This window comes from Phoenix dactylifera, chromosome 16, assembly GCF_051530095.1.
Source record: "Phoenix dactylifera cultivar Ajwa chromosome 16, Ajwa_hap1_PhDact_Kaust_v1.1, whole genome shotgun sequence".
NCBI classification, from domain to species: domain Eukaryota; kingdom Viridiplantae; phylum Streptophyta; class Magnoliopsida; order Arecales; family Arecaceae; genus Phoenix; species Phoenix dactylifera.
In genome coordinates this window covers 1,394,568-1,406,872 of record NC_143205.1, presented here as the reverse complement: position 1 = coordinate 1,406,872, position 12,305 = coordinate 1,394,568, and the positions used below count along the sequence as shown (strand labels likewise).

General features: G+C 39.2%; 1 protein-coding gene across 3 annotated transcripts; it reads left to right on the top strand.

Annotated features, from left to right (window-relative positions):
- The first annotated feature begins 2,675 nt into the window (after positions 1-2,675).
- On the top strand, positions 2,676-10,066 carry LOC103721648 (bZIP transcription factor 1-B-like). Of its 3 annotated transcripts, XM_008811940.6 has the most exons (14): positions 2,718-3,077; positions 3,238-3,465; positions 3,579-3,644; positions 3,738-3,824; positions 4,622-4,708; positions 4,834-4,890; positions 4,992-5,022; positions 5,101-5,164; positions 5,281-5,335; positions 6,564-6,606; positions 6,696-6,970; positions 9,150-9,227; positions 9,355-9,480; positions 9,566-10,066. In XM_008811940.6, exons 2-14 carry the CDS (start codon positions 3,409-3,411, stop codon positions 9,707-9,709), a joined length of 1,170 nt encoding a protein of 389 aa, XP_008810162.2. In that variant the 5' UTR covers positions 2,718-3,077; positions 3,238-3,408; the 3' UTR covers positions 9,710-10,066. The 3 variants fall into 3 exon arrangements, with proteins under 3 accessions (XP_017701809.2, XP_008810162.2, XP_088568671.1); XM_017846320.5 differs by having other exon boundaries at positions 2,676-3,077; positions 4,992-5,164; XM_088712545.2 differs by lacking the exon at positions 3,738-3,824 and having other exon boundaries at positions 2,881-3,077; positions 4,992-5,164.
- The last annotated feature ends 2,239 nt before the right edge of the window (positions 10,067-12,305 follow it).

Sequence of the window (12,305 nt, the reverse complement as noted above, 5' to 3'; positions counted from 1 at the left end):
GATATGCCCATGCATCTATCCCTAGCCACCGGATTTCTTTTTTTTACCCCCCCTCTATTAGCCAACAAGTTTCTCTGGCACGTCTATCTCTTGACAGTCCGAAAAGCAAACATGGAAACAATTAGTAAGTTTACAAATGACAAAGTGGAGTCATATGACAAACAACTTTTGTCATATATTGAATATGTGTTGGCTATATGGCTAATTGTTTTCTTATGCCAACATGAAACAAATACAGTTTTCTATTGCTTAACTTAAACATTTGGAAGCAAAGTAGAGAGAGTGTGAGGAAGTTGAGATAGGTGGTGGGTACTAAATTAGGTGATCCATACTATTGGTGATTTTGTCTGAATTAAGTGTACTCCACATGTGGACTTAGTCTAGATAAAATGCTCTAATCTTTCATGTGTGAGCATTGATTCTGCGAGTCTAGTCGATTCTCATGGATCTCAAGAAGTGTAATCTATGAATGGCACTTGCAATCTTGTTTGTATTACTAAGGCCCCATTTGGCAAAGCTATTGCTAGTAGAGCTATTAGAAGTAGAACTTTTTTGAAGTACAACTTTAGTAGTTATATTTCTAAAGTACCGTGGAACTTTAATGTGTTTGGTAAATAAACTAAAAAAATATTTTTGGTATAACAAAATAACCAAAAAAAATATTGCATAGTATTATACAACAAAGCATAATAAAATATAATATATATTAATACATAAATGTACGTATGATATAGTATAATATTACTTAATGTAATATAATATTATTATAATATAGTAATATAATATTATATACTATAGCATAATAATATAACATAATATTAAATTATTTAACATAACATATCTCACGATATAATGTAATATAATATTATATTTATAGTATAATACAATAATGAAGGTATAAAATATTATAATTAGGATTCTTTATTGGGATTCCTGCAGATTTTTATAATCGTAAAAGGATATTTTTTGTAATTATTATATTTTATCATGGTATTTTGGTCTAAAAAAAATAAATTTATAACTCAAAATAGCTTTCTGACGGAGCCTAAAAGTGCTTTTTTTAAAGAAGCTCCAAAATAGAGCTCCTCTCAAAAATTTGTTTTAGCTTTCTGAAAAAGCTAAAACAGCTTTCCGATTTTTTTACCAAACACTTCTATTCTATCTAAAAGTACTTTTGGAGGACCAAACAGTACTTTCTGGCCCTCCAAAAGCTCTGCTAAATGGGGCCAAAGTCCATTTGTTTGTCAACTTATGTAGACCTTCAAATTGCAATGGGAAATACTATATAGGTCCAAATATAGGACAATAGTTGATATGTTAGCATGACTTGATTGCTTTGTTGAAAAACTTGAAATAACAATAAGTTATATTTATAAATTGAGAGCGGGTAAATATGGACAGGGGAGAGAACCAGCCTTTTCAAAATTCATAGAAAGATCAGAGCATTGGAATTATTTAAGACAATAAAAACAATCTAAACCAAAAAAATACCTATCTTAGCTCTATTTGATCCTCATTAATTTAATAATCAAATTTGGAAGTTAGAACCAAATCCAAATACAAATTTGATATGACCAAATTACATCGATCAACTTATATTTGCTTAAATTAGAATCCAATCCCCAATCTGAATCCAAAAGTTTAAACCCAAAAGGCAATTTTGGTCAAATCCGATTAGGTTAGTAAAGTTTATGTAGCTCGAGACGGGCCACATCAAACCAGCATTTATACAGCTCTAGGGAGTTCTAGCAAACCAAAGACTGAAGAAATAAATAGAACACATTCTACACATTCTACTAAAATGGCATAGGTCAAATTAAACTTGATTTAGAGCAATTGATTGATTCCTTTCTTCGATGAAATTTCCTAAATTTCTATGGCGGAGGGAACAAACAATCAAAGGAACATATCTAGACCACATGCATTGCTTGAAAAAATTATATAAGAAAATAAACCTCAAATCTCCATCAAAGAATACTACCAAGACATGAGAGAGAGAGAGAGAGAGATAAAACAAAGAACAATACCAAGAAAAGCGGCCTGCTCCCTAATGCTATGGTGGGGCTCCGCAGTGCAAATGTAGAAGAGACCATGGGGGGTGGTGTAGATGCAAAGTAGCTTGCAAAGGATTGGGGGGCACCGGTAGAATAGAAGCCTAAACACTAAATTGGGAGATGGAAACCTTATTCTCTAATAGAGATATCGAAGAATGGAACTTTTTTTCCTCAATTTCTGTTAGAGATATTTAGCAAACCTGGTTAACTTAACCATGGCGATGGTTCACATGAAAGACGACAAACTAATAAAGGACCATATCGTAAATATAATATAAAATCTTTTTATCTGGATTGATTTGTAAATAGGGATAAGGACAGGTTTCATGCGCAATATCGATAAAATATTGGAGACCCGCCAAAAATTAGGTGCATGAAAAAGTCTTCGCGTTATCCATATAAAAATTTCTGCAAGAAGAAAAGATCTGCCGGTAAATTTCTCTCTCAACTAAATCTTGACCGCCCATGTATAAAGCTAGGTTCTTCCGTCGTCCTCACCGAGATGACGCCCGGTCTGACGCCATACATCAACAGTTTGGATCTATGTGGGTGGAAAGATAGACGGCAGATCTTCGCTCGCATATACGTTATATGCGACGTTCGTAGGAGAGTTTTCGGAACGAGGCAGCTTATGATCCTCATCCGCTCTCCCCAGCTTACGGTCGACGATCCGAACAGATTTCCAATCCGTTTCCCAAATTCCTTTAGCTCGTTCGCGTTTCACTTGTTAATATCATTCCATGTGGGAAGTTGAATTGCGTTTCGTATTCCGTTTCCCTTGTGTTTCTGAAACGCGTTCTCTGCGGGAAAGCCCTAGAATTCCTGCATTGCCCCTCTCCGCCCCTCCCCCTCTCCTGTGCTCCTCTCTTCTCCTCTCTCTCTCTCCCTCCTTCTCCTCTCGCTCCCTCTCTCCTTCTGAAGGGATCAACGAGCTCGATTCCGTTGTCCGAGCGAGTTCGCGTTGTTTCGCTGTGGGATCTCCCTTCCAGCTCATTTTCGCCTAGCAAGATCTAGATTCCTGAGGTGATGGTCGATGTCCTTGTCCTCAGATCCAGTCCCGATCAATTCGGCGTCTCTCGAGCTAAACAGCTCCCTGATATCGATTTCCACCGCTTTTCTTTCTTTTTTCTTTCTTGTAAAAGTTTTCACCTTGTTGGTTTTGTATTTTCTTCTCTCCTGTTAGGCCCAACTAGGGTTCGGGGTGAGATTGGCAGCAGAATTGAAGTCCTCCTGCGCGCTGATCTTTCGAATTGGGTGCAGAATTTGGGGGTTTCTGATCCGGAGGATGGATTGAGAGGAGGAGGAGGAGGAGGAGGGAGATACAGTGAGATTGCTAGGAGGGGCCCTAAAAAAAATGGCCAACAGCGAGGCCGACACATCGGCCAAGACACCGAAGACCTCGGCGGCTCAGGTACTTGATCTCATCCTTCTGCTTCAATTCGTTCGTATTTAAGCGGCTTGGTATGGATTTTGGTGAGAAATATCATTTTTTCTAAAAAACCTTTCTTACGGGCTCTTGATTAGGACGGATCTCCGGCCAGTAGCGCCAGCCCTGCTGCCACAGTGTACCCGGATTGGACGAGCTTTCAGGTGCAAAATCTTATCTTTGTTGGATTCCTCTTGCTCGTTGACAAACTTTTGTGTTTTAGGGCTCATATGATCTTGTTATTTTCATTTCAATAGGCATATTCGCCGATTCCGCCACATGGATTCTTTCATTCTTCTGTGGCATCGAGCCCCCAGGCTCATCCTTACATGTGGGGAGCTCAGGTGCTCTTTAATTATTCGTACTGATTGTCTGAATTATTCTACTTTATGGATTGTGTTTCTATATCTAAGTGTTATCAGGGTCAGGGAAGTGGCAGGCAGTGATACGCTTGATGCCCAACAGTTTAGAATTGTCACTAAGAGAGGTTTGGAGGAGTTAGACCAGAGGAACTTGCTTTCCTGATTAATTGTGGCACTATTTGGCATGGTCCTATTGTTTCTTGACCAAGAGGATTAAATAACATGGCCCACTTGGACAAATTCTTAAGGCTGCACTGGTGGCATGTTTTTGTTGAATCGTTGGCAGTTTGCTTGTCCATAAGTACTCCTAGACAATAAGTTGACAAAAATTCTAACTCGGTATACCTGCAAAAAGTTTAAAACACATTTTGACTTTATATACTAAATACCTGAAGCTTAGGGATGAAAGTAGAAAATGATTTGATTGTTTTCTTACAAATAAAGCTTGATTTTCTTTTGGGTTTGGAATTACAAGAGCAAGGTGGAACCTTTCTAACCCAGGACTTAATTCTTCTGGTTGTTTCAAAGCATAAAGGACTATATTTGTGACTCTTCACATGGTCTTTAGGTTGCTTTCCTGTTTTGGTGCTTCTACATGGGTCCTTGTTTTTTCTTGGTTGGCATGATAAGACCACCTTTACGAGTATAGAATAAAAGAAGCAAAAAGAGGTTCCAAACAAGGGACTAGTGATGGCCAAATGAGAAGCTAATATTCAGTGTTAACTTATCCCAGTTTTGTTGTAATACCTCCATCTATTCATTCCCTTTTTTCTCTGCAGCAATTTATGCCGCCATATGGGACACCACCGCATCCATATGTCATGTATCCTCCTGGAGGATTATATGCTCATCCATCTATTGCACCGGTATATTCTTAACAATAAATGCCCGATCCTTTATTCTGTTATCCTATGAGTGCCCAATATTTCCTTCTGATACTCATTTTAGAGCATCTCTGATTATTTTGTTTAATCCTACAAACATTGAACAGGGGTCACACCCATTCAGTCCATATGCTATGCCTTCTCCAAATGGACATGCTGAGGCTGTGAGTTACCTGCTAAGCCAGATGGTTTTTTGACATTGTTGAAATGTTTCATTCTCATATATTTATGTAGCAAATTGAGTGATGTGTATTGCATCTTTTAGGGAGCCATGCCTGGTGGACCGGAAATGGATGGTAAGTCATCAGAAGGTAAGGAAAGAAGTCCCCTCAAAAGATCCAAAGGAAGTTTAGGTAGTTTGAATATGATTACAGGAAAGAACAACAATGAGCCAGGTAAAACATCAGGGGCATCAGCGAATGGGGGCTTCTCTCAAAGGTATATAGTAGTGTAGAGTTAAATTGTTGAATCATCATGTGCCTGTTATTTCTGGCTAGCCATGCATTCAATTTGTATTGCTTCTCTAATTGTTAAGAGAAATATGAATTTTGCAGTGGTGAAAGCGGAACTGAAAGTTCAAGTGAAGGAAGTGATGCTAATTCTCAAAATGTGAGCACTGGTCCAATTAGTTTTATTATTTTGTAGATCTGAATCTTGTTAGACTATCATATGCACATCATTATTCATCAGCTATCATGCAAGTCATGGAATGTGATTGCTCGCAGGGCATTGTCTTATTTTTTGTGTGTCATGAGACACCAGGGATAGATATAGACATGTTGTTCTAAATCTGAGTGCCATTGTGTGTGGTCTGAACATAACAGGATTTGGCTATAGTATAACACCTGTACAAGTAATTATTTACACATCTGGCTATTTCAGGTAATGGTGATGTTGCTGTGAAATGATAAGTTTGGGTTTTGAACATGATATCCAAGCGGCAGGATCTGAAGGACTGAATTTACATGCTTGAATAAAGTAATAGGAAAATGCATATTCACTAAAAAAGCATGAGTGATGCAATTGTGTTATACGCATGGACTCTTTGGTTGCTAATTATTCATTATTTAATAGGACTTGTACTTTTCTGTTTTCCCATGCAATATTTGGAAAAAATATTAGCAGTGGCTTTTGTGGAGTAGGTCTGTCTTTCAAGCAATACCATCTAAAAGACATTCTCTTTAATTGAGATGGAAAGACATAGGTGCTTTTATGTGTGTGTGTGTGTACGTACATACGTGCATATGTAGAACAACAAACATTAATAAAATTCTTAAAGTACTTATCTTGGAGTCATTTGGTTGCCTATAAGGTATTTTCGGAGCCTCTGCAATTCTCATGTGTAAACAATTGTTTTTTTGTGGTTGTATGAAATTGAAAATTATCCAAAGGCTCTGTGAAAACAGTCAAAGAAGAGGGTTAGAAAAGGAAGGATGGGGTAGAGAGAGGGCAAGGAGAAGAAACCCACACCATGATTCATGCTTTCCATGTGCAAGTAGATTCATAGTACATCTGCACATACATCAGCTTTTTTTTATTGTGTGCATACTTTTGTTTCCTTCATTAGTTTTATAGCTCTCATGAAATTTTCCAAGTAACATCACCTAATCTAGACTTCAAACTTAAGTTTTCTCCCCTCTCTCTTTTTTGTCTCTTGCCTTGTGTTCATTGCTTTGGTTTCCACAAGTGCCGATGGTCTGAATAAAATTGAGTCATTTCCCTCTCTTTATAGTTTCTGAGATTTCGGCACTTGTTAGATAGATAATTGAGTGATCTAAAAGCTGCTGCATTTAAGATTATTTTGGTTAATTTTAAAACTTTTTGTGATCCTGCACAGGATTCGCAGCCAAAGACAAGTGGTGGGCGAGAATCTTTTGATGGTAGGCATATCAAGTAATGTTTTTGGTTAGATAATTTGATAAATTTCATTTATATTAATAATCTGGATATCTTTGTTTCATTTCAACAGAGACTTCCCACAGAGGCAACCCAGCACCAGGTTCTCAGAATGGTGTGACTCGGACACTGTCACAGGCAGTGCTAAGTCAAACCATACCTATCATGCCTATGCCTGCAGCTGGTGCACCCAGTGGGGTTGCTGGTCCTACCACAAACTTAAATATAGGGATGGACTATTGGGGGGCTCCATGTTCTTCTTCTCTTCCTCCAATGCATGGTAAAGTTCCTGCCAATGCAGTTGCAGGAGCTGTGGTTCCTGGTGCTCCATCAGAGCTTTGGATGCAGGTTTTTTTGAACTCCCAACTTTTGAGTTGTAATTTCAAGCAGTTTTTTAAGTTAGACGCTATTTTGGCACTCTCTATAGGGTCATCATTCATTATTTGGTTTTGAGCTTGTCTCGAAGATTTAATGTAGCAAATACCTTATCTGATTTATTCTTGTAACATGATAGATGAGTTCTTGTAACATGATTTATTCTTGTAACATGATAGATGAGTTCTTGTAACATGATTTATTCTTTTTCCCTTTAGTGATTAGGCTATCATGAAAACAAGTATTCAATGCACAGTACAAACTGTGCTAGTCGTACAACAGAAGGAAAAAAAAGAAGAAAATATGCTGCAGATATCTGTTGGTCCAAGAATTTGTTCGTTCAACTGTTTTATGGAGCAAAATAAGTTGTAAATATGCTGAACTACAACCTAAAGTATTATTACATTGTTTAATCAAGATTCTTACTTGCATTTGCATGCAAAATAGTGCCTGCCCAAACTTAACATAGAAAACATTCTTACTTACACCTAATATGCTTAGCTAATTTTTGCATTTCTTGATATTAATCATGTTACTTTCTGTCTTTGTCTGCATACAGAATCATGTTGTTTAATTCTTTTTTTTTTCTAAAAAATGCATGTCTTATATATGTGGCTTCTATCTGGTCCTTTCTCTGTGTGGGTAAAGTCCTTTCGACTGGTTGGGGAAACTATCGGCAACATAAGGCTTGCAACGGAACCTAGGATGCTGTGTGGCAAGTAGGGAGACCTCATTGCTCACAGAAGAAGCTCAGGAGATAAGAAAATCTCCAAAATTCCACTAGAATTAGGTAGAGTCTGCAAAAAAGAAAAATTTCAGTGCTTTATACAAGGGGCTCTTTATCTACATTCATCTTTGAGGTGCACATTATGATATAAAGATTAAAGAGTCAACTTAAATACTGCTAGTAACCAAGCTATTTCAGTCTCCTGGTGGTGGTACCAGAGACCTGAGTTCAAATCCTGCCTTCACCAGGCTGTGGGGCCGTAGTGGTAGTAAGTGGTGACTCTTCCCCCCCCCCCCCCCCCACCCCCACCCCTCCCCCCCCCCACAAAACAGAAAGAAAGAAAGAAGAATGAGTCTTTGTAATTTGTATTGTTTTCGTTTATACACCTTTGTTCTCAACTAATATAGACTAGAGTTTCTGCCATTAGATTTCCCCCCTAACATTTATGTGAATCTATTAGATGCATCCCCATGTTAGTTGTCTCATTCAAACATTACGTAAAATGGGATAACCCAAAGGGGCATATATTACTGGAAATGGGAGTGCAGCTAAGACATGCTGAAGCAAAGTTAAGAGTCTGCCACTTGGAGACTTGTCCCCAAGCGAAGGCCTCCATTAACAATGAGGAAATGATGAGTACCTACTGGCATTTAAACAGTGAGCAAGCTTTTGTATATCAGCATCTGCAATAAATAGGGAAAGGGATGCGGAGCAGGCCACATGTCATTCATACAATCACCACCAGGCTGACATTAAAGGACTTCGCCTCTCTTGATTATATTAATACCGAATGAAAAGTTGTAAGGGGCTTACATGATAGGGTCTCAAGATAGCCTGTTCCTTTCTTTCGTATCAGATTTTCGAAGGAAGATGATTGCTTTACATCTTTGTTGCCTCTGTCCTTAATAATAAGCATATAAATTCTATTGCTTCACCATCTGAGTTAGCAATTACCTGCATGGGTGGATATTTCCATACAAATCATGTCATCTTGCATTTCATAGACTATATGGTTGGAGCACCTAAAATTTGACAGTACCCTACAAGGTACCAGTCTAAAGCTTGCCAGTAACTGTAATTGGCTGGCATTCTGTCCGACTTCTCTAGGAGCCAAGCATGACTTTCTATGGATAGGCTTCTCAGTTCTCATGTTGATTTTGATACTGTTTCCCGGTTATCTTATCCATGTTCTCTTTAGTTCAATCGAACTTTAATTTGTTTTAACTACTAGTAATTTTCTAACTACAGCTGGACATTCAGAAAAGACATACATTATGCTAGCTCTCAATCTTAAGTTCTGAAGTTTTGAACCTGTAATGTGGCATGGGAAAATACTTAACCAGTATATCTTGTTCTCTGCAGAACCCCCATATATACAGAACCTGGGTTGCATAATGTTTCTACTGACATTTTGTCCATATTCAGGATGAAAGAGAACTCAAACGGCAGAGAAGAAAGCAGTCGAACAGGGAATCTGCACGTAGATCTAGGTTGCGCAAGCAGGTAGACAACATGTTGCTTTTGAATGTTTCAAGCAACAACATTCTTCCTAATGATCAAGCATTTTTAGTTCTTCTAGTTCCATCCTGTAAAAAACAAAAGAATCGACATTAGTGGTTATGGTTTCCAGGCGGAGTGTGAAGAGCTGGCTCAACGAGCTGAGTCTTTGAAAGAGGAAAATGCTTCCCTTAGAGCAGAGGTAAACCGGATTAGGAAGGAATATGAGCAACTTCTTTCTCAGAACACCTCTCTTAAGGTGATGGGCCTTACCTTGGTTCAGAGGTTTATTTATCTGTATGCAGCACGTGTCGTGAATGTTGATTTTGAATGCAACATTGCAGGAAAGACTTGGAGAAATACCACAAGGCACAGACAATCCACAACTCGAAAGAGATGAACAAAATTCTGGCGATGACAACAACAAAAGGCACTTGGATTCTGATGCGCAAGCAGGGGAAAAAGATCCAGTGCAGAGTGGCCTCTAAAGTCTGAAGCCTTGCTTGCTATAGACCATTACCCTGGAGTGTAACCCTCAATTATCAGCACCCCCTGATTACATAGTATAATAGGACTTGAAGATTACAATTGGTTGCAGTTGATTGGAATTAGGTAGCTGTGATGTCAATGCTGACTTATGTAGGCTGGTTCCTCTTGTAATTTTTGTCTTGACTAATCTTTTAAAGGTCGAGCTCGAGAAGGAAATATAGGGTTAAAACCCAGTTTCACTTTGTCTGTCAAAGCAAAACTACTGACTTTTCTCATCTGACCTACTGGGTCAATGTTTTGATGCAATGTATACTTAATGGGAGATAATTATTGTTTATGCAGTACTTATTATATTATACAGCTCTGTGGGTGAAGTAGCATTAATACTTTGTTCAGTGGAGAACTAGTATGATAGTAAGGTTTTTTAGGACAAAATATTTGGAGTATGCTATGCTAGAATATATATATTTTGGACATTTTTACATATAAATTACTGCTAATGGTTTCAATACTTGCATGGATTTGAGAATCTCAAGTTTCTGTGACAATTCATGCTCAGAAAATTTTGCTTGATTGCAGATATTTACAGGCTTGTGCCTAAAACTGTTAAGTCCAAATTTAATATTAACATATTTTGCTTTGAATCTAGTTCAAACAGCTAGGAAGGTGCATGGACCCCAAGAAAAAGGATTAGGCTTTACCATAATGAGTTGGAAATAAAAGCTGCTGTTAGCCTAAAAAGCTGCTTTGATGGTGCTTTGATGGATATTGCATGTCTCAGGTATAAAGGACAAATTTGTTGTATTTTCTATGAAATTATATCAGAAATAGTCACTTAAAGGCTTGCACAACTTAATGGATTGGCTCGAGGCTTACTACATGCAAAGGTCTACTGTGCCGATACTGGGCATTGTATCAGTTGTCCGGTGGCACGAGTCGGTACGGGCCGTGCCGGGCCTGTACCGAGAAAGAAAACCTGCCGGAGCTGGAGAAGGAGAAAAGAAAGAGAGAGCGAGCGGGGGAGCGAGGGAGAAGGAGCAGCGGCGGACGCCGGCGGAGGCCGCGAGAAAAAAAATTCGAGATTTTTAAGTGAAGTCAACAAGCGATTTGCTGACTTTACTTAAAAATTTTCAAATTTTTTTCCTTGGCCGTGTCCCTTGTTTCGAAAGAAACAGGGGATGCGGCCTCGGCCTCCGCCGTTCCCCCGCGGCCCTCCGCCGCTGCTGCTTCTCCCTCCCTCCCCCGCTTGCTCTTTCTTTCTCTTCTTCTTTTTCGGCTCCGGGAGCGAGCCGTTTTCAAAGCCAGAACTGTATTGGTAAGCCACCTGTATGGCTCGGAATGGGCGGAACCGACCGGTTCGGGATGGTTCCGCATTCCTTGCTACATGGTGGTGGTTCCATAATGCGATATGCTAACTTTGATGTATCTTGCCAGAGTAGTTCTACTATTTGAAAACCAAGTTTTGTCAGTGATAGGATTGTGGATGAAGCTGTTGTTGTAAGTAGTCATCTTTAAATCATGTTGGAAAAATAATAGAAGAGCTTTGTTACAAGAAATTTCAATAACTATGGAAAGCACATATATTTTTCAGAACCTCGAAGCAAGAGTCCTCTTCTATATTGGAAGTTTCATCACTGAAAATATCATGCATGATACTGTGGCGGTAAAAAGTCCTGGAGAGTGAAGTTTGGAAGTACCCGACTTCCTAGGTCCATTGTCAAATTGCACTGGTGCTGGGCTAATGGTAGGCTTCGTACTCGGGGTTCCTACCAAAGGTGGTGGTGGTGGTGGTGGTTGTGCACTAGGGGGAGCTGATGGTGGTTCTGTTTTTGCAGTCGGTGGAGTTGCATTCGAGCATGTGGCTGGAGTATCTAGTCTGGGCATTGCTGCCTTCATAATTCCATTTATTCCATGGCAGCGGAATGAAGTTCCTGCAGTACAGATGTTTGGCCTGACAAGCTCGATGTTGTTGAGGTACAGCCTTTTCCTTCCTTTGTTGTATATTCTGATCTTATAATCTTGCTGATACGTAGGAATGATGGTTCCAGAAGGGAGACGTTTCAAATCCTCGAACAAAAGCGGCGACGGCATCGAATGCCTTGACAAGAACTCCATAACCTTGCTCTGAGGGATGGAGGCTTTTGACAGCATCCGATCACTGGGCATCAGGAACGTGGTGTTGCTAGGTATTTCATCCTTCGCCATATTAATCAGCATCACGAAGGTGAAGAAGTTGGCACGCTGCATCTCTTGTACTGCCACTATGATATCTTTGGTCTTCTGCGAAGGCTCATCAAGGGCTGAGGCAGATATTATGAGAACCATTAGCAGGTTTGATGTCAGGTAAGCAGTCATGGAGAATCTATTGATGCCCCTGCTGCTCATTGTAACTTTTGCTCATTGGCAGCAACTGAGTTTGGATGTTGCTGTATTATAGCATGGCTCCACACATCTCTGCTGCTTCAACTACTACAGTTCATACGTCTTGCATGGTGAACTTTTTCTATTTCCAGGATTTATAGGTGACCTCAGTTTGTTATGGTTCACGATTCATATTAAGTAGTTGATTGACAATAAATCCCCCATCATATATTA

Bases quoted from the DNA above. Each gene is read 5' to 3' on its own strand.
- LOC103721648 (XM_017846320.5), top strand. From the start codon at position 3,409: ATGGCCAACAGCGAGGCCGACACATCGGCCAAGACACCGAAGACCTCG. The intron at 4,891-4,991 runs GTGAGTTACCTG...TGCATCTTTTAG, and splicing joins CAAATGGACATGCTGAGGCT to GGAGCCATGCCTGGTGGACC. The intron at 5,336-6,563 runs GTGAGCACTGGT...GATCCTGCACAG, and splicing joins GTGATGCTAATTCTCAAAAT to GATTCGCAGCCAAAGACAAG.